This window comes from Fulmarus glacialis, unplaced genomic scaffold, assembly GCF_000690835.1.
Source record: "Fulmarus glacialis isolate BGI_N327 unplaced genomic scaffold, ASM69083v1 scaffold29923, whole genome shotgun sequence".
In the NCBI taxonomy this organism is placed as follows: domain Eukaryota; kingdom Metazoa; phylum Chordata; class Aves; order Procellariiformes; family Procellariidae; genus Fulmarus; species Fulmarus glacialis.
In genome coordinates this window covers 8,610-29,851 of record NW_009204166.1, presented here as the reverse complement: position 1 = coordinate 29,851, position 21,242 = coordinate 8,610, and the positions used below count along the sequence as shown (strand labels likewise).

Genomic DNA, 21,242 nt, shown 5'->3' with positions numbered 1-21,242 from the left:
GTTCCATGATCTTCCCAGACACAGGGGTGAGACTGATAGGTCAGTAGTTTCCCAGGCCTTCCTTTTTTCCCTTTTTAAAAATGGGGGTTTTCCCCTTTTCCAGTCAGCGGGAACTTCACCGGACTGCCATGACTTCTCAAATAAATAATAAATAATAAAGAAATGCTACAGGGAGAGGCTCCATCCAGACAGGTAACCAGCACAGGGCAGGGTCCGTCCTGCAGCCCTGAGGCCATGTGGTACGGCATGCTTGTGGCACCCTTTCCTTCCCCAAAACAGGGTGGCCACACCCAAATGGCCCGTTGGCCCTGGGCTGTCTCCTGAGCACGGTCTGGGAGGTGTTTCTTGGCATGGGCGAGTGTGGATAGTGGGCAATTGTGCAAGCCTGTACCCTGTCCTTGACTTATTTAGTGGTGTAGAAGTAGGTCCACAGCTCTTTTTTTTATCATAGCACTTCGTGGGTCTGGCCAGGACCCCACCGCGTTGTACAACTGGCATGAGAAACTCAAAAGAAGCAATGCCCGACTCCAACATGTGCAAGGATTGCTTGCTCAGGCTGGCATGTTTCATCCTCCCCTTCCTGGCCATCCTTCCCTGGGGAAATGAGATGGGATCAGAGTGGATGGGCAGGACTTATCCCACCATCAGGACCAGGTGGCAGTGAGGGCACTGGAGATGTCACGGCCCGGTTTTGGCTGTGGAAGTGACACCAGAGGCATTGCTTGGTGCTGTGGACGTGTCAGAGGAGAGGAGATACCCTGTATGTCTGCTGTGAAAGCCATGCCCAGAGGGACAGGGGGTGAGGTTTTGGCTGCAGAATGGGTCTCATGGTGCTGGCCCCACCCCAGAGCTATTTCTGTTGGTGCTTCCTTCATCCCATCTCCCTTTCAGCTTGAACGAAAATGGGTTTTCCTCCACGCGGGGAGGCAGGAGAGAGCGGCTGTGAGCAAAACCAGGGCCTGATGCCAAGCGCTGTGTTTACAGCCCAGAAATGGGAGGGCACATCCCTGGGTTTTGCTTTCAGAGGAAGGAAAGCTTCGTGGGCCTCTTTCCCCATCGGAGATGCTGTTTCCTTTCCCCCACCCTGCTCCTGCAGCAATGGTCGGGTTGCAAAGCAAAGCTGGCAGGAGCAGCAAAAGCCACTGCTTTCCCATACCTGTGAATTTGGGCATGCCTCTCCTTGCTCAGAGTCAATTTTGAGGCTCTGGAACAATGCTGAAACATTGCAAAGTCCCTTCGAGACATGGTTGTCTTTTTCTTGACAGTTTAACAAGTTGGGAGTGGGTCAAAGCCTGATACTCGGTGTGTGCAATCAAGATGGGGCGAGTTGTTCCTACCGTGCCCTTTCCTTGGCAAGCAGGAGGGTGTCTCCAAACCCAGGGTGGCTTTTCCACCCTGGTATTGCTCCCTGGATCAGTGTGGGTGGCTTTTGGTTCCCATGCCCCTCCCAGGCTGTCATCCCTGAGGTTTACAAGCCCTTGTTTGCGCTGAGTGGTTGCCGAGCTGGGCTCAGAGGGGCTGCTCTGCCGGTGGATGGGATCAGTCGTGGCACGTGAGGTCCTCCCACCATACCCCACAAGTGGTGGGGATGGGGTGAGAGAAGCCAAAGCCCAGCTGCAATGTGCAGGGATGCTCTTGAGATGGACCGATGCCTTTCCCTCCTTCTGCCCTACCACCAGCACAAACGCACCGCAGCAAAACCATGCCCTGCTTTTCCAAAATAATAATAATAATAATAATTAAAAAAACCCCGAACAACACACAGCCTTGAATTTTTGGCTAACCCTGCCGGAAAAATACCCTTCTGCTTGCCCAGTGAGGAATATGATTGTGTTCCCAGATATCATCCTGTTTGTTTCTCAGCCCTTTTTTTTTACACCCGTCGTGCTGGGATAGTTTCAGCCAGGATATTTCCTTGATCTGCAGCTCCTCCGCCTGCCGTGGGCTCTCCTCCGGGGACAGCCCTGTTCTCCTTGCCCTCCTCGGCTGCAGTTGCAGAGGTTTCAGCATGGCTATTACCTGAGGTGTGACAAGTTTCTAGACGTAACGAGGGATGGCCCAAGCTCTTGTTCTCACCATGCAACTGGGATTTTGATGCCGTACCTGGCTGGGTCAGCAGGAGTGGGTCAGGAGAGAAACCGGAGCATCCTGATCTTCCCACGCATGTGCTTACACTCACGATGAGTTTTTCCACTCCCAGTTGGGGTCCACTTGGAAAAAATCAGACCCAGAGCTCGTAAGAGAAATTAAGAGTAGAGAGTAGTTGTCTATGGAGCTCATCACAGCTTTCCCATACACGGGAAGAAACATGCTTTTCTCATTTTACTCTCAGCTTTCATATAACCTTGGAAATTCCAGCTATTGGGTTTCAGAACAGAGGATCACTTCCAGGCCTGAAATACCCATCATGCAAAAGATGAGAAAAAAAGAACCTAAAGCAAATTAAAAAAAAAAAAAAAAGAGCACTTTTGAAAACGGTGACTGTTTCCTTGCCTTCTGGGGTGGGGTGTGCGTGTCTACCCTTTATAATAGGTAGACATGGAAAATTTTATTTCTTACAGAAGTAAAATGGATGACTAGACTAAGGCTTTCTTGGTGTCCCTGCGGATGGCTGTGGAGGCTCTCACAAGGACAGCTGCTACCACAGCTGTGTCCTAGATGAGTTTCTCTCACATATCACTGGCCTGGCAGGTTCAAATGACTGCTCCATGTAACTCCAGGATCTTAAAGTTTAATTTAAAAAACCCCACAAAACGAACATAAAAACCGCACAGTGATCAGCAAGACAGTTGTGAAGACAAACATGAGAGCTGTCACCTACTTTTCTTCCTGGAGAGGCTGGCCAAAATCTTCTGTGGCAAAGCTTTTGATCGGTCTTTCATAATACTGGCACGGTTCAGATGCCTATCGCAGCCCAAGATTTCCAAAGAAATACCAAAGCCTCACTTGTCAGGACCAGCGTGAATATGTGGCAGAGCGGACGGTCCCATTTTAGTGCCTGCACGCTGACTGCTCATGTCATGAAAGAGGATCAGGAGGGCTGGACCTCGGACAACGGGAAATTCCCACTTTCAGTGAAAAAGCAATGACAGTTTGGGGAATTATCAACTGAGCTGTGTTACAAGTGCAAACTTAAATAAACCTGTGAGGATCATTTCTCCACAAACTCAACTGTGGCCAGTGGCGTCCTCTTTGGCAAGGACTGGCATTAACTCTTTTGGGGGAATCCCAAGAGCGTAATGGGGTTTTCTCTTTCACCTCTTCTTCCTCCTCCCATCCATCCTTCTTCACTGTCCTTTTTCTTTCAGACCTTACAGGTCTCCAATATCCCCCTCCTGGCTGCAGAGATGCCACCACAGAATAATAAACCTTGGCCCTGGATCCAAGAAGGATGATTCACATCCATAACTCTAACCTCTGTCCTCTACAAACAGGGTGATTATAGCCAAATTGCTTGCAAGGTGCACCCCCATGTCAGGGCACTGTTTGAGACAATTCTGGTTGGGGTGTGCCCAAGCCATGTTGATGGTCCAATGGCATGGATGGTGTTGGGGCTGGGCTTGTGCCCTGTTTGGTGAGCTAGTCTGGATCTGGCCCTTCAGCCAGGGCATTGGTGGGGATGTGAATCATGGCGGTTTCCTCCATGCATGATGGTGCTGTTTGATATCTCCCCATGATCCTCCAAGATAATGGGGCTGAATTATCTCTTAGGACCTTGAGGTTAAGGGAATGTGACAAAAATGGCTTTGGTCCTCACCCATTATGACCAATAGCAAGGCTTCTTGTGACCATCACAGCTGTCATGCTGAGATGGAAGCCTACCTGGATCACCTTGTATTTCAGCCAGACACGGTGGATCTGGGCTACCCCTGTCCTTCCTAGCTGGAGGTTTGGTAGCCTCTGTCATCTGCCAGGAGGCTGACCTGAGGAGCTCTGTCCTGTTGTTTGGAGCCTACCAGGTCAGCTACAGACCCAGATGTGCTTTGGGAAAGGGAAGAATAGAGCAGGCTGCCTGCAACAGTCAGGCCTTAGGGGGAAAAGGCAAAATATCATATGCAGGTCTTCCTTCTTCCCCGGGGTTTCTGGATCCCACGATCTCCCCCCTTCCTGTCCTTCACCTAACCCTGTTGCCATTGCATGGTCAGATGAAGCAACTCAGCCTCCCCTGACCTGCCAAGGAAGGAGGAGGGTACACGACCAGATCAGCCCGATGCTGACCAGGGCTGGGCTGGACCTCTTGCCCTGCATCACCATCTGCGTGACTCAGGCACACCAGGAACACTAGCCATGGCTGCCTTCTTCCCACCTTCTCCCATGGTGTCTCCTTTCCCCGTTGAGGCTGCAGTTTGCAACCCTGAGCTGAAACAGAGTTTCCTCCCTGCACCATGGAGGAGAGCTGCGATTGGAACCACCCTCCAGACAGAAAAAGGGAGAAAGTGGGGGGAGCTGACATTAAAACATTCCCGGACCTGGCAGTTTGCTCCACCTTGCCACTCCATCACAAGTTGAAAACACGCTTTGTCTGGCTCCAGTTACACAAAAGGGACAGGCCTTGCACAACACTCCCAAGGTCTGGCACAAACGCACACTGTCGGCTGCCAAGCTCGAAGTGGGTTAAGGTTTCTTCCCTTCCTTAAAATTCTGTTAACTGTTTAATATCCTTCATGACACCATCGGGTTAACACCCACCTAGCTCAGTTTCTGCAGCAAGATTCACCCTGCTGCCCTCCGCTCTTTTTTTTTTTTTTTTATGTCCCTGAGAAAGTAGTTTTAACACTTCCACGCTGTGTTCCCTGAAGTCTCTTGACACCATCTGCACTTCCCACCACCCCAGTTGTCTTTGCCCTGGCTTTTCTTCCAGCTCTCTTCTCCCCTTGCTTGAAAAAGTGGGCTGCTCTCTGCTTCACAGGACACCCGTCCCCCTCCCCACCATTCTGGTTGGAGCCCAGAGCCCTTGCAGTGGCCCTGGGCGTGATTGCAATATCAACAGCGCACAAGAATAGTGTGTTTTTGGGACCTGGCCAAACCACGGTCTGGGTCCCAAAGCTTTTGCAGTCTTCTCCTTCAGGGACACAGGGATAGGGGCCAGGTGATCCCCCAGATGCCTTCCCCACCCAAGCCCCACAGGAGACCCCTCAGTCTGACTCCAGTGGCTGATTAAACTGGGATTTGTGGAGCTGGAGAAAATGCTCCTCAGACCCTGAAGGGCTATAGTTAATACCTGAGCACTGTCTGCACATAACAAAATGTAGATTTTGCACAGCACTAAGTAATGCCACCATAGGAGAAACAGTGAAGCATCGATAATTCCCTCCCATCCCATCTTATTTCTTACCCTCACTTTAACTATTTCCCCCCAAGCTTTGTGTGTTTGCTTTGATTTATTTTGCTTTGTACCAATATTTTGCAACTCCCTCCTTCTCTCTTTCTAGTTCTGGGTGAAATATTAATCTTGCTTATTATTATTAACCTTCCCTCTCTCTAATCTATTTAAATGCTTTCTCACATTTCCACTTCCTACAGCTCATTTCTCACTTGCAGATTTTCTATTCAGCTGCACTTGGCTTTAACAGTGTCATATATTTACTGTTCATTTATTTGTTTTAGTTTCAAAGCTCTTTTTCTTCTTTGTTGTGGGCTGTGTTCATGCATTGCTCCCTTCTTCCTGCTTCCTGCTGAGGAGCTGCATTTTTCTGCTTGGTTGGCTCCAAGATGAGCTGAATTCAGTGCGATAATTCAGTTTAATTTCTAGAATTTTTATGTGGATGGAAGGGAAGGAAGTTTTGGTTTCCATTTCTGCAGCTGGCTGAGAGAAGCCTGGCTATTATACGTAAAACAAACATGTGGGCTAATACCTACTATCTCCCCCCGTGCTCTAGCAGATCATGTTTCCTGCCTGATGTCGTTCATGCATGTATTTATACAAAGTCTTGTTCGGCGAGTATGGCTTTTTCATAGATTATTTCCTGAGTATAGTTGCTACATTAGCTGTCACGTGGGTGTCTCACATCCTTGCTAAAAGAGGAGATGATTAAAGATTCATGCTGAAGGTCAGGGTGAATCCAGAGAACAGAGTGGAAGACTTTGAAAACTGGATGCTCATCCCCTGCACCCTGCTCTGGGCACAGGCAGAGACAGAAATTGTTGGGGACTGAAGCTGCTGTAGAAAAGAGGAACTGGGCAAAGGAAGAATGACTGAAAGCAAACGACCCGTCACAGGGGTTGGGCAAGGGGCCATCTGCCCAGGATCCTGCAGATACCTGATCAGAGGAAGAGCCTATGAACCAACTCCTTGGGGAGTAATTTGGGGAAAAGAAAGAGCAACTGGATGTTCTTTATTCTGTTTCCATGTCATTTGTGACCTTACAAACCTTGACTCTGAGCTCCCCTTGGTCATTTCTCTCTCTAAAGATGACGGGTCCTGGTCTGCTGAGATGTCTTCTTGACCAACACTTGTTTTATTTCTCAGTCATTTTCGCTCCCATTCGTAGTTTAACTCCTGCAGCCGTTTCCACGCACTTTGTGCCTCTGCTGCATTCTGAGTCATATGGCAAGAGGTGATGAAGTGGTTGTGGGAGCAGAAGGAAGGAGCCCAGAAGGACTGGAAAGGTCGTGAGGGACTGGAAAAACCTGCCAGAGTCCAGAGCTGGTCTACAGGTAGCAACAAACAAACATCGTTGCTTGGAAACTCTGGATGCTTCTGGAGGACAGAGAAGCAGAGCAAAACAAAAGCGCCGGATCCCATCCCTGCCTGGACCATGGGAGCCTCTGAGTGACAGTCTCCAGGCACAAATAGTGTCATTGCAGGAACGATACAAGCTGGTTTACTGCTTAAAGCACTTTCCTCAGTACAAATGAGATAATTCTGAATGTCTGCGGACAATCCAGGGAAAATCATCTTTTTTGCCTCCTCTCCCACTTCCCAGAGATATGAAGCTCTCATATCATGGCAAAGAGAAAGGATGGAGGATGCCAGGTGACTCCTACTATCTTGCAAGCGATGAGCCACCCCAGACTGGCGCATCTGCTGGTTCAGCCCAATGGAGTAAGAAGGGACTCCCATGTTTGCATCAGATAAATTGTTCCCCAAATTAGCAATGCAGACATGGTCAGCAGGAGTAGGCCTCGGAAAAAAAGATTGGATCTGAATGAGATGTAAAAAAAAATTGCTACCTGGAGCCTCGTAATAGGTTCCTACGCACAAACACACCCATCCCTGATCACATCTTATTTCAGCCCAATGGAGTAAGAAGGGACTCCCATGTTTGCATCAGATAAATTGTTCCCCAAATTAGCAATGCAGACATGGTCAGCAGGAGTAGGCCTCGGAAAAAAAGATTGGATCTGAATGAGATGTAAAAAAAAATTGCTACCTGGAGCCTCGTAATAGGTTCCTACGCACAAACACACCCATCCCTGATCACATCTTATGTGCCGTCACTCCCCAAACCTCAAATTACTCTAATCAAAGGAAGTCAAAGTAAACGAGGTCCCAGTATAAAACCTTACCGTGGTGCACCATCCCACATTGTTCAGGCTCTGAGGGCACAACGACCATGAAGGCTTTTCTGATTGCCCTGCTGGCGGCAGTCCTGTGTGCCGAGCAAGGTAAGTAGCTTTGGAGAACCAGACGGAGAGGATGAAAATACCAGAAGAGAAATTAGACATAACGCAGGAACAAGAAGGTTTGACAGTTTTTATTGCAATTGGTGAGGTCTCGGTAGTGCAGTTTTTCTTTGGCGTCAGCTGCACCAAGCAATATTTAATGTGGTTGAGTCTTAGCTTCTGGGTCAGTTCTGCCGAGGTACCCATAACCCAAAGAAGATGAGCTCACCGCTCTCATTTCTCACACCCTCAAGTATTAAGCTCCGACCACTTGCATCTGAAGATAGACATGTAAACTGAAAAATGCTAATAGGAATTAAGCTGAGCTCACCTTTGGCAAAACCTGAGTTTTGCCTTTGGTTTTATTTTTGTTCCTGAATGAAACTTCAGGAGTTGCTGTTAAAGGTAACAGGGCTGGCGTTGACACTGCATCTTCTGCCAGCGTTTCACTTTATTTCCCACAATGACATTACAATTAAGAAACTAGGTTGCTGGCAGATATTTGAAAGCCTAAGAGCTCTTTGCTCATAGGTTTGAAGAGCTTTTTTAAGAGTCTGGGAGTGAGTGTGTTTATAATGGGATCCACAAGGCTTGGTGCTCGTCTTCTTTCAAAAGGAGGTGCAGATACAACTAGATAATTATGTAGAAATATCCAGTTGAGAAACACTGGTGTGCATGTATTTGCACTCCCGAGGAGTACTGCAAGCCTTTTTGCACCCTTAAGGCTCTTTCTGGCTGCGTTCGCAAAACTAGAGCTAATGGAGGGTAGAGGCCAGACGCAGGCAAGGCTCTGTAACAGCTTTAATAGTTTAAGCTGTTATTGTTTCCTGACTGGGAGGGATTTTCCTTGCATCAGTCAGTGAACACGAGTGCATTTCAGTTGCTTTCGCGCACGTGTTGGGGTCTCGGCTCCATCTGCAGCAGGAAGTGGTTTGAACAACGTTGTGAGATTTGGCAGAAAAGCAGATCAGAGAGAGCTACAGGGACTGTAAAATGCAATAACACTTGCTAGGCAGCGTGTCTGGGATTGCTCTGGCATGGTCTGCAAAAGGACAGTAGCCCACAGCTCGGGTTGGGGGACCTCCAGAGAAGAGGTGAGAGGTTGGACTTATCCAAGTGATGGAGAAACAGCAAGTGCTGGATAGTCAGTTAAAGAGAAGTTAACACCAGGATGCAACAAGGATGATTTTATCTGCTGTTATGGAGAACACCTGTGCTTGCAACACCTGGCACTAGAAAAGAGCATCTGGGTAGGTTTCAGAGGAAGACGGTCAGTCGTATGGTGGGGCATCAGGACCCAGAGCTGGCTCCAGAGCCGTACACAAGGCACCTGAGCTCCCTGCAGCAGAGAGGGGTGGCTTTTTCTTCTCCTACCTGGGTAGTAAGGGCCTAAAATGGCTTTTAATTCTCCTTTAAAACTGCTTCTGGAATTGTCTAACAAAGCATCATGGGCTGGTTCAACTTCAGAGAGGAATTTGAATCAACTGAGTAGCTGGGCTTTGGAGAGTCCCCGGGAGGAGTTTCCTTGTCAAAAATAGGTTCAAATTCAATTGAAAGGGGCTATTCTGTGCAGAAATAAGAACCTTCCTGGGTTGAGAAAGCCAGGAGAAACTGAATCAGGGAAATTTCAGCCTAACGGAGGACCCTCCCTGGTTTGCAATTTGGTCACCTTCGACCAGGAACTCTCCACCATTGGTGGCAATGGAACAGGCTGTCCTGAGAGCAACTCAACTGCCTCTGCCACCCCTGCTCAGAAATGAGGAGCATTTCATGGAACTCTGAACAGGAGGGAAACAGTTTCCACCAACTGTGAATCCACCTCCAGGGAACATCTCCATGTTCATGTCCATGCGCTTGCCTTGGAACAGGCTGCTCAGGGAAGTGTTAGAGTCCCCATCCCTGGAAGTATTTAAAAGACGTGTAGATGAGGCGCTTAGGGACATGGTTTAGTGGGCATGGTGGTGTTGGGTTGATGGTTGGACTCGATGATCTGAGAAGTCTTTTCCAACCTTAATGATTCTATGATTCTATGATTCTATGAATGAGATGGCACGTGCCTGTGTTTCTAGCATGGCCAGCTGGCCAGCCTGGAAACTCAATTTACTTCAGTTTTGTTCAGATATTCTGGCTTTGTAATAGACCTGTCTCAGCCCTGCTAATAATATAACTGAGAACGTGTTGTTCCAGGCAGTGGTAGAAATAATTTATCTATTGTCCAGAGCAACCTCTCCCAGGGAACTCCCTTTAATGTGGCTCGGTGCTCAGTAATTTAGCTCATAGGGGTGTCATAGGCTTTAATTAATTCATGTCTGTACGGTGTTTTGCAGATGCAGTCTGAAAATACTATAAACTAAGCTCTCACCTGAGAACAGTGCCAGTCCATCCTCTCCTTGCCAAAACCATACTAGACCCAGCTGGGCAGGTCGTGAGCTCTGCTTTTGCAGGTTGGCTGTCAACCAGGCCAATGCGGACCCGGGGGAGAAAGAAAGGTCACCTGAGAGTGCCGCTCAGGCTGAAAAAATATGTTTTCAGGTTTAATCACCGAAAATCTCAAGTAAAGAAAGAAAACTTGTTTTGTTCTCTTTGTTTGCTTTTCCAGCTTCATTAATCAAACCCAACCTCTTATTTCGCTTGTCATGAAAACTTGTTCTAACATACTTTTCACCTTGTATTTTCCAAGAAGGGACATGGCTTTTCACGCTTTCTTCCCAGGAGGGCATTGCTGGAAACCGCTAATACGTGTCATGTGCGCTCTTTCCAGCTTCCTCCCTGTTTTGCTACACATGCGACAACGAGCACTCCAACTGGAACTGTCTTAAGACCTACAAGTGTGAAGACCATGAGAAATACTGTACAACCACCTACAGCTCTGCTGGGTTTGGTGAGTACCAGCAACACATCAAGATGCTGGGAGATGCTAAGCACCACTCCTGCTGGTTTCCTTCGAAGCAGGACTCCTCCAGAGTCACCGATGGGCAATAGTTTTTTGAAGGCAGTAGTTGATAATCACTGAGGTTTAAGGATCACAACATATAATATGGGTGAATCCCTCAGCGGTGCCCTGTGATCCATCACCTGAGGTACGCTCCTCACCTCACCTTGTGGCAGGGCTGGCTGGAGCACACAGATTTTCATGAGCAGACCTTGCTGTTTAATCTGAGAGCTCACACACATGCTTTGTGATGGAGGACAAAAAGGGGTTGGCTGTAAGTAATGTGGGTTTAGAAACGGAAAATGCATTGGCAGTGATTTTTTGCTGTCCTACGTGAAGCATGGTGTGGGTTTCTACCAAGGACTTTCTAGTGTTGTGCATTTGATCCAGGTTGTGCGGACACTCACCCAGCACTCGTCAAATCCACTGATCGCTGTTATTGCTGCATTGCAAATTAAGCATAGTGCAACATACCTCCTCCTATCATCCTCTGGTCAGCTCTTGCAGAAGAATCTTAAATCACAGTTCTCCTTTCTTGTCTATTCTCCATCCAGGCAAGGACATGGGACACCGCATCACCAAGAAATGTTCTGCAGACTGTCCCGAGGCGAATGTGAACTTCGGTGTGGCAGCTTATTCCACCAAATGCTGTAGTACCTCCCTGTGCAATTTCAGTGGTGCCAACAGCATAAAAATCAGCTACGCCGTGATGTTCCTGGGAATTGTGGCCAGTTTGATCTGTGTCATCAGGGCAGGATTGTGATGAGGGGTGGGAGAAGATGTGACAACCCAAGAACCTACAACGTATTCCCCAACTGAGAAACCAACATCCTCTGTCAAGTGTCTCCAACAGGGTCTATGCTACCCTGTTTTTTCCAAGACATTGCTTCAGATCTCACCCACAAAATGGCACAGCAGTGTAGCTCCTATTTTTTCCCCTGTATCATTTGTTGTTTTGTACTAATTTTCCCTGGGAAAGCTCTTTTGATAGCATGTGTGTGACAATCGTCAGACAAAATAAAGATTTATGTTATTCTAGAGTGTGTTTGCTATATCCACACTAAGATCAGCCTGAGGAAACAGCTCTGCCAGAAAGGACTGTAGTCTGAATCTCTACTTCACATTGAATTCCTCTGTTTAGCACCTGGGAGTCTTCTCCTGGCTGCCTTTCTCAATTGACTCCAGCAGCTCAAGACAGACACTCCATAAAGCCAGATGTTCTGCCTGATCACTCAGTGCTAACGAATGAAGGTGTCGATCTGGAAAGGTCAAAGATGTTCGTGCTGTTTCCGTTGCAAGCAACAGCGAGAATTGTTTGGTAACTGCTAACACACAGACTGGGGGTTTGCCAGGTGTTGGTTGTGCTCCTGGCTGTGCTGCAAAGTTCTCGTGTGATCCCTGCAGGGTGGATGGTTTCAGCTTTTAAAATAGGTAAAAGGGCCCACACCAAGATGCTGGAGATGTCCAAGATGAGGATGGTGCTGCTGGAATCTGTCCTCATGGAAAGGGGACCTCCGTGCCTGCTTGGAGAAGATGCTGCTGTCTGAGCGATTGCTCATGACTTCCCTGCAGGGACAGGGGAAACCGGCAGAAAGAACCTGGCAGAGGTGTCTGATCTGGTAGTCATGACTTCCCTGCAGGGACAGGGGAAACGGGAAGAAAGAACCTGGCAGAGATGTCTGATCTGGTAAGGAGGTCTCTGCTTCTTCCCTTTCCCCTGTTGCTGCTGTATTTCCAGGCTTGGAGATGGAGGAGATGGGGTGGAGATCCCCTGCAGCTCTTGGAGGAGCAGAGCTATAGCTAAGATGGGCAAAATACACGCGCTCTTGGAACTGGAGGGTGCGTAATTCCAGCTGAGTAGTTTATAAAAATGTAGTGCTGCATTTCAGGAGGGCTTGTATAGAAGTGGCACCTTGAAAAAAGCCCTGACCTTTGCAGCCCAGCTGGATGTGAAGGGAGTTCTGCTCCACCAGCGCTCAAGACAGGCTGCGAAGTGCATGTGTTTCTGCACAACGGGGAGAAACCTCAGCGCTGGCCGAATGCTGTGAAGACGGGATTAGGTTTAGTCATCCTATAAAGATTTAATTTCTGGGCAAGGAGGGTGTTCTGGCATTTATTTAAATACGAGATGGGCTAACTGAAGAATGGTAGTGTTGTAGCACTTTGCTGAGGGACTAACAGAAACTTGGTTTTTTGCATTTCTTTTTAACCACTTTTCCCATCACTTTTCTGATATGTTAATCACAATAGTTTCTGAAATGCTTCTCAAAGCTTTTGGCCAACTTGAAAATCCACATTTAGCAAAAACATCTGAATTTCACAGTTACTTTTAAATTTCAGCATTTGTTTCATGCAAACTACATGATTTCACCCAAATAAAGACATTGTTTGCCCTTCTCACATGACAATTTCAACCAGGTTTAGAACAAGATGAGCAAAACACTCTCCTTCCTTCTCCACTCAGCAACTGTGCCAAGGGAAATGAGTCTTTCCACCCCATCCTCCACCCACAGTTAAATCCCCTGTTACTCTTTTCAAAATCTTCTTGAAGTTCATAGCTTCCAAATACTTGTAAACTGTGAAGGGCCTGGAGCACAAGTCTGATGAGGAATGGCTGAGGAAACTGGGGCTGTTAAGCCTGGAGAAGAGGAGGTGAAGGGAGACCTCATCGCGCTCTACGACTACCTGAAAGGAGGTTGTAGCGAGGTGGGTGCTGGTCTCTTCTCCCAAGTAACTAGCGATAGGACAAGAGGAAATGGCCTCAAGTTGTGCCAAGGGAGGTTTAGACTGGACATTAGGAAAAAATTCTTTACTGAAAGAGTGGTCAGGCCTTGGAACAGGCTGCCCAGGGAAGTGGTGGAGTCACCAACCCTGGAAGTATTTAAAACACGTGTATATGAGGCACTTAGGGACATGGTTTAGTGGGCATGGTGGTGTTGGGTTGATGGTTGGACTTGATGATCTTAGAGGTCTTTTCCAACCTTAATGATTCTATGATTCTATGATGATTTTCTCCTTTGCCTTGGTCCATCTGGTGTCCTAATAATTTGTGTCCTTTCTACCCCCATGGGTTCCTTTCAATCTATCTCACCTGGCACTGGTGAGGGATGAAGATAATATTAATATCAGGGGGACATATGGGAACAGTTGGAAGAGTGCAGGACTGTCTAATGGAAAATCTCGACTGTCAGAAATCCTGCAGTAACTCCTTTAAGAAATACAGCCTTGCCATCTCAAAATCTCAGCAGCTTGCAGGAGACAAGAGATATTTTAGTTGGATGAGACTACAAGGAAGGGGGAAAAAAAAGAGTGCCTGGCTGAGCTGCTATTTCTGTACCTGTTAATGGATGCTGTTGGCTGAAATAAATCTGAATGTGGGCTGCCTCTGCAACGCAATATACGGGCTGCAGGATGGCATCGCCTTGCGACTAGAGCCCCCTTTTCTGCTATTACCTCAAATAGTCAGCAATAAAAGTTGATTTACCAATAAAGACTCCTGAAATCCCTTCTGGATTGGGGAAAATAAAATATTTCACAAGGAAGAGAGGGTTTCAGTGCCTGGCATGGAGGGTGCCAACTTCTGTTTTCCTCCTGCCTGGTGCCTTACAAAGGCATTTGCCTTATGAAGCCAAACAACGCCCCTCCTTTGAGCTTTCTTGGTTAATTGCCACCTCCGTTCCAACTGAGTTTCATGCTCTACCTATTGAGAAAGCAGAAGTTTTCTCACCTTAGTCATGCAGGTCTCCATACTAACAATATTTATACATCCAATTTAGAGGTGTTGGAAAAAGTTACATCACCTCAAGAACTGGGCATGTCTTTTTGATGAGATGATGACTGTAGGTGGGTCATGTTGGAAGCCCAAATATTCAATGGGAGATGGAAATCTGAGCAACTTTGGGACTAAGAAAAAAGGGAAACAAAACAGATGGAGAGCAGCAAGGGGCAGAGTCGCTGGCAGAGGCTTGGGGCACGCAGGTTGCTCCTGCGGCTCTGCGTGTCATGTGAAAGGGATCCAGCTGGAGCGTTTCTGGGACTGTGCCTCCGTCCTGGCGACTAGATGGCAGAAAGACAACGGTGGGAGGAAAAAGCAACCGCAATCAGAAGATGGGAAAGATTTTGATTTTATACAGGGAGATAGGATGAAACATCATAAAAAAGGAGGAATAAAGAGCACCGTATGGAAATCCAGTGGAGTACTCCTATTTGGCATTTCACATAATTTTGGCTGGCTATAATTTTTTTTTTTTTTTCTGAAGACTTAATGAGTTAAGATCCTTGATCAGGCAAACCCTCATTCTCCATGCTTTAACTGGTTTGTTTTTTTCTCCCTGACATTTATTTTTTGTAATTTGTGAAAAAAATCCCAGCTTGTTCAATGTGATGGGGGTGGGTGTTATTTCTATTTTTTAATTTAAGTGGTCATTTTCATTGCCCAGTGAAATTTATTTTCTAATAAGAGAACATTTTCCCTCATACAAAATATCCAATTTTAGAACAGAAACATTTACGATTTTGAACTGCTGTCTTAAAAAGACCCACAGAAATTGATGTCTGGTCCCCTATGAAATGCAGTGGAAGGATACTGCTCTTCTGATCTAGCTGTACTGACAATCCTGGGAGACATTTTGTGGAAGTTTCAATCCCAATTTCAATTTCAAATTCAATCAATTTCCATATGTACTAAAACAGTGTGCGAGGACAGGATCTTCAAGGATGCAGCCTGCTCTGAGACCCAAGCTGACCTGGAAAAGAAAACACTCCTCTTCTCACGTGGACAAGTGTTTTGGTTTTGTATTTTGCTTTTCCCCCACTTATCCAGAATTAGAAACTGTTGCATACTTAACATTAGATGAACAAACTGCATTGTGAAACAATTAAGAAAAGAAGAAGTGGGGGGAGAACATACGCCTGTTTAGACTTCCAACAAAGCATACTTCCACACACAAGTACTGACACGTTACTCTCAATTACCCACCATCTGACATAGCAACCCTATAGTTATTATCCTAGCATCAAAGCAAACACTGCAGAGGTATAAAACCTGCCCTGGGTGAGTCCTACTTGTTTTGGAGGCTGCGAGACCTATAAAGGATGAAGACTTCTCTTCTTGTCGTGCTCATCGTAGCCCTGTGCGCGGAGAGTGGTGAGTCGCCAAGGATTGCTTTGCACTAGCGAGACCCCCAGAATTGGGGCACGTCTTTAATATTGCAGGATGACAAGGGGATTTTGCAGCATGAATGGTAAAGCTAAAGGGTCATGAGGCTCTAGAGAATATTCCAGTCCTCAGGATAAGAAGCCAGGGGACGTATCCCCACCAGAAGTTGGAAGGATGCTGAGGAGTCGAAGTGGGGGATGAAATACCCACCTCACCTGACTCATCCAGCCCTTGGAGTGGCTCAGTGTAGGCAGCTGAGAGCCCTTGGTGCAGCTCTGTGAGAAGGGGGATTAGTTGAGGGATATACAGAGCTGGAGGCAAAGGGCAATACGTACAATAAAGCTGCAAATTTGACATATAACTAACTACAGCCTGATTTTTTTTTTTTTTTCACTTGCTTGTTTATTGATTGCAATTACAAACCATCATTACCTAAATTGGTAGTGATGGGCATGCCAGAAGAAGGTGCAATTCTGGCTCCCCTCTCTTTCTTGCAGCTTGTTGCTTTGAAATGCAGCTTTGCCAACGTTGATCCCAGGTCTGGGATGGAGACACAGGGTCCCATTCTCATTCTGATAACTGGTGGCTGTTTCTTTTGGGAAAGATGGGAACATGCACTTTAACTCTGCCTGGCTGGACTCTCCCCAGGACTGCTGTCCCACACACCCGAGGGGCTGTGGGTCAGGCAAAGAACAGAGGGTACAGCCCTGAATATCCCTCTGACTATTCCAGGGGAATAGTTGATTTCCTCAGCTTGGGGGGCTTTTGCCTTATTGCAAACTGAATTTTTCTCAGGCTCTGCTGTAGGGCTTTACCTGCAAATTACCAGCCATTCTGGCAGAGCACTTAGGCTCACGCTTAATTTGAGGCTGTAAATGTTCTTACTGTGGGACTTCACAGGCTTTAAATTTGGCATGTGCTAAATCATTGTGCTTAGCAGGGTTGAGAAAGTTGAGGGCAATAAAAGGATTCTTTCCTTATCAACTGTAATCACATTTTTTAAAAAGATCACGTAACGAGACAGCAAACTTACCAAAGGAGTTGGTGAAAATTAACACATACGCAGCACCACTTTGCTTGCAATCTAGCCAGAAGGCTGGTTGCTGTTCCAATTAATCCTGAACCTGACTGATTTTAACAGTGTAAATCCTGCATCCGCCAGCACTTGCACTTGCTAATGCTTTACACGTGTAAGTTGTTTATCTGGGCAGCTTGAATTATTCACATGAAAATCTTCCTTGAGAAATACTCTTTTTCAGTTAGAGCAGAGGTCTTGCTAGGCACAGACAGGAGACCTCCAAAGGCAGCCTGGTTTAACCCCAGGTTTGCATCCTGAGCGGGGCACATTTCTAAAGAAATATTGTTCCCTTCCCAACTCAGCCCTCAGATAAAACAGGCATCTCAACAGACGCAATAAAATCAGAAGCGTTTTTCAGTAGCGTGAGCAATTGTTGTTCTTACCAGGACAGAGGATCAAAATTGTCCTACCTAACTTCAGGGTCTTAACTAAGCTACCAGGTTGGGAGCCCACATGCCTCCAGGGTCCTCTATAGTAAATGTGAGTGAGAGAGAAACCTCTTGAGCACAGAGAGATGTTGGCAAACTCATCCATGCAGGTGCTTGCCCCCTCAAATGGCTAGAAGGGTCCCAGGACAATTGTACTCTTAAATTAGCAGCTTTGGGAGGTTGGGATGACACAGGACTTGGGCATGTAACAAGCTCCACTGTTTCCTGCATAGATTCAGGGAATCTATTCCAAGTTTTTCTTGGAATGGGCTTGATTAAAGAAGCTGCATTAATTAAGGAATAAAATGAGTTACATGTCTGGAAAACCCAGTCGCATTCATTAAAGAATAAAATGGCTTACATGTCTGGAAAACCCAGTTTGGGGACTCTGCTCTAGTGTACAGTTATTCTGGGAGGAAAGGGTGGTTCCCAGTGGGGTGGAGCAGAAATGTGACTATGTGGGGTTTGCACAAGAAAAGAGAATGAAGCCACACCGCTTTGAGTGCAGATAGTCTAAAGGAGGGTCCCAGGCTTTGAGGGAAAAAAAAAAAAAAGCTTGCAGTGTCAGGAGAATACTGAATACTGTTCAGGCAGGACAGCCAAGAGAGTCTGGAGATGGAAATGATCATGACCAAGGTAGGAAGCAAATTCAAACAATCTTGGTATCAAGTCAGAGTGAGCCAGGTGCCAGGTCTGAGGCTTTTGAAATCGTAAGGGTGTTGAGCATGGGAACAGACGGAGATGGGATCTGAGTCACTGCAAGCCCAGTTGCCTGGCCTTTGTGTCCTCTGCTAGCTGCTCTTCAGTGAGAGACAACAGAGGGAGAGTAGGATCTGCAAGGACTACAGACCAGAAGAAGAAATTGATGGTCAGTGCTTGGGTGACCATGGAAAGGGCAAAGGGGCTGTTAGCTGGAGTGGGGAGAGAAGACCGTTCTAAAGAGACAGAGAAGGACAAATAGTACCCTAAACGGCATTTTTGTGGCTTCCATTGAAATACAGTTCACACCCTGGTCACCTGGGTCAAGGTCAGAGCCAAGGTCACTCGGGTCAAGGCCAGGTCTGGGTTAGTTGGATAAGAGGGAGCAGAGAGCCTGTTTGGGCCAGATAAGCTTGTCTAAGGTCAAACAAAGGCAGCAATGAGGTTGGGACATTGCTGGCAAAGGCACTAACAAGGGCAAAGAAACTTGGGCAAGGGAGAAGAAGAGTGAGGGAGACGAAGAGCAAGGAAGGCAAAGGACAGTGCTGGTACAAAACCAAGATGGGTGTTAACTGGCCATAGATAGGGATAGCCTGGAAATGAGAAGAATAAGCCTGATCCCTGGTGGGTGATGTTACTGCAAGAGTGTTTGCTGCAGATAAACAGACGAGTAGGAAATTCCCCTTATCATGCAAAGAAACCTTCCCCGAGGATCTCTTTGCTATGAATGACTGCTTTAGCTTACTTGAGTGCAAGCTGTTTTCATTCGTTCGTATTAGCACAGCGTTTGCAGATGCACAGTGCTACAGATGTACACATTTTGTAGTGTTACGCAGTCATCACCCACGGATGGCTGTAAAAAGGAGTCTGCTCCAGCCAAGGGGGTGGTTTGCTGAGGCTTGTCTTCTACAGGTCCAAGATTGCCTCCTGACACAGGAAAGCTCTGAAAATGAACCAGCCAAATGCAAGCATCCATCTTTCCAGCAAACACTGAGAAGCAGATTTAGGTCACTTGTCCCTCATTTGAGATACATTGTGGGAGCATGCAGGAAAATATTCATACCTAGTATGCCCACGGGGGTTACCCAAAAAGATTTGTATTCAAAAAGATTTTTTAAATAATTTGCTGTTGATCTGTGTGCTCTGAGAAAGGATGTGTAGGCCAGGACTCTTCAGATGACTTGAAGAGAATGTGAAAGAGTGGGGGCAGGAATCCACTGGTCTCTTTCCATACAAGAACTAGTGGCCAGCAAATGGGGCTTGGAGGAGCCAGGTTGGAAAGCAACCACGCGAACTTCACGCTGTAGGTGTTAGTAAACTGGGGCAGTCTTTCCAAAAGCACACTGGGGATGCCAGATGTTTAAATGAATTCAAGGGAGACTCAAGTAAGTATCCAGAAGGAAGATCCCTTGAGGGTTACTAAATGAGCAAACCACATCAGTGTCAGGAATCTGAGCTTAAAGTAATTTGGGTCCAGGAGAGTCGCTGGGGCCAAGTTTCACACACTGAGGAGGTTGTCTGCCTGTGGCCGCTGGGCTTGCAGATCCTCCATCTGGACCAGCACTACTTCTTTTGTGCTCCTACGGATATTTCTAGAGGTGATTGATGGGTGTTGTGTGCTTCTTCTGCAGCTTTCTCCTTGACATGTTTCACGTGCAAAGATGCATCTTCCAATATACATTGTCTCGGTACAACCACGTGCTCTGACCATGAGAAGTATTGTCTCACAACCTATTCTACCACAGGACTTGGTAAGTGTGAAGCTTTTCTAAGGCTCTGATGACAAGATGGGGTTCAGGTTAGGCTGACTGCAGAGCCTTGTCCCACCATGAGGTGTGGTAGAAGAATTAATGAGGATCATAGCACACAGCGAGCAAATCTTGCAGCAGGTGGGAACTCAGCATAGCCCGTCTCTCTTGCAATATATCGTAACAATACTGCACTGCTGATTAAACACACTCAGGAATGAGAAACATTGGAAGAGAGAGTATTTCTCTGCACAAACCCCTTGTCTCATCTCCAAGCTCAAATACATGCTCATGAGGTGGTGGAATTGGAAAGGGCCAGGTACTGTGGAAGGAGCAATCCCAAGGCACAGTGACGATGATGTCTTGCAATCTTGCACTGTACAAATCCATTAGATCTCCAAATTCTTGTCCTAGGTTGCACTCAGCTGGCCCTGAAAACAGCAGAGGAGTCGTAAGGCCTGGAGATGGTCTCCATAGGTCACATATACACAAATAATGATGCAGTGTGACGAAGCCCAAGGGAAAACCAACAGCATTAAGTACAGAACAACGTATTTCCCACTGGATATTGCACAGCCAGTCTATCATTGAAGTCTGTAAAAAATATACAAGATGAAAAAACCTGACTTTTCTTCCTGTTTTCTCTCTCTCCCACTTCAGGCAATGACCGTAACCAGCGTATTACCAAGAAATGTTCTGCATTTTGCCCAACAATTGACCTGAATATCGGCATAGCCGGTGTTGCTACCAGCTGCTGCGAGACGTCCTTGTGCAACATCAGTGGTGCCGGCAGTGTGAAAACCAGCTACACTGTGATAGCTCTGGGCGTCTTGGCCAGTCTCGCCTGCATCCTCCGGCTGGGTTTTTAAAGGGGCTGGCAGGGGGAAAGGAGCTGCTTGGCCTTGCATTGCAAGGGATCAAACTCTCATCTCTAGAGTGTGAATGCTGCCCTGTTTCTCCTACCTGGAAGGTCACATCCCATCAGCAAATATTTTTGCTCTTTCCGTGCTCTGCTGACAATGCGTAAGAGCACAGCCCTACCTCAAAATGGTGTTTGGAAGAGAAAGGCGTGATGTGGAGCCCTCCACATGCAGAAGGGCACCATATAGTCACCATCTCTCCTACTATTGGCCTTTATAACTCCATGCATTTTTTTCCCCTTCGTTTTGTCCCTGCCATTCTCTTGTGCCATTTTTCCCTTTATACCATTTTCTGCCCTGTATCATTTTGCTCTGAGAAGGCCTTTAATATTATAGTTGTTAAACAGAAGCTGGGCACAATAAAGTGTTATTTTATTCTATTGTGTGACTGTGTGGTATGGAACATCGGGCGTAGCGGCTGGATGCATCCATGTTAGCAGCAACAAAAGCGGAGGCGTTAGTCTGCAAGTCAAATTGAAATAATGCTGAAATATATTGCAATTGCTTTGTATTCACTTCAGGAAGCCTCACCCCAGATCTTCTTTTTTTTTTCTGCATTGGCAGAAGTGTCATTTTGTGACTCCATTTCAGAGTAAACTGCATTCTATTTAACTTGCTTTCAATTTCTCTTCTGGGTCAGCTGGCTGAAAGGAAACGGCTGTTGAGCTCTCCAG

The 21,242-nt window shown here is 46.8% G+C and overlaps 2 protein-coding genes across 2 annotated transcripts; both read left to right on the top strand.

The window, feature by feature from the left end:
- Positions 1-7,533: 7,533 nt before the first annotated feature.
- On the top strand, positions 7,534-11,422 carry LOC104072068 (lymphocyte antigen 6E-like). Its single transcript, XM_009574894.1, has 3 exons — positions 7,534-7,608; positions 10,367-10,486; positions 11,092-11,422. Exons 1-3 carry the CDS (start codon positions 7,557-7,559, stop codon positions 11,298-11,300), a joined length of 381 nt encoding a protein of 126 aa, XP_009573189.1. The 5' UTR covers positions 7,534-7,556; the 3' UTR covers positions 11,301-11,422.
- A 4,072-nt stretch (positions 11,423-15,494) lies between these two features.
- On the top strand, positions 15,495-20,517 carry LOC104071690 (lymphocyte antigen 6E-like). Its single transcript, XM_009574893.1, has 3 exons — positions 15,495-15,683; positions 19,532-19,651; positions 20,309-20,517. Exons 1-3 carry the CDS (start codon positions 15,632-15,634, stop codon positions 20,515-20,517), a joined length of 381 nt encoding a protein of 126 aa, XP_009573188.1. The 5' UTR covers positions 15,495-15,631.
- The last annotated feature ends 725 nt before the right edge of the window (positions 20,518-21,242 follow it).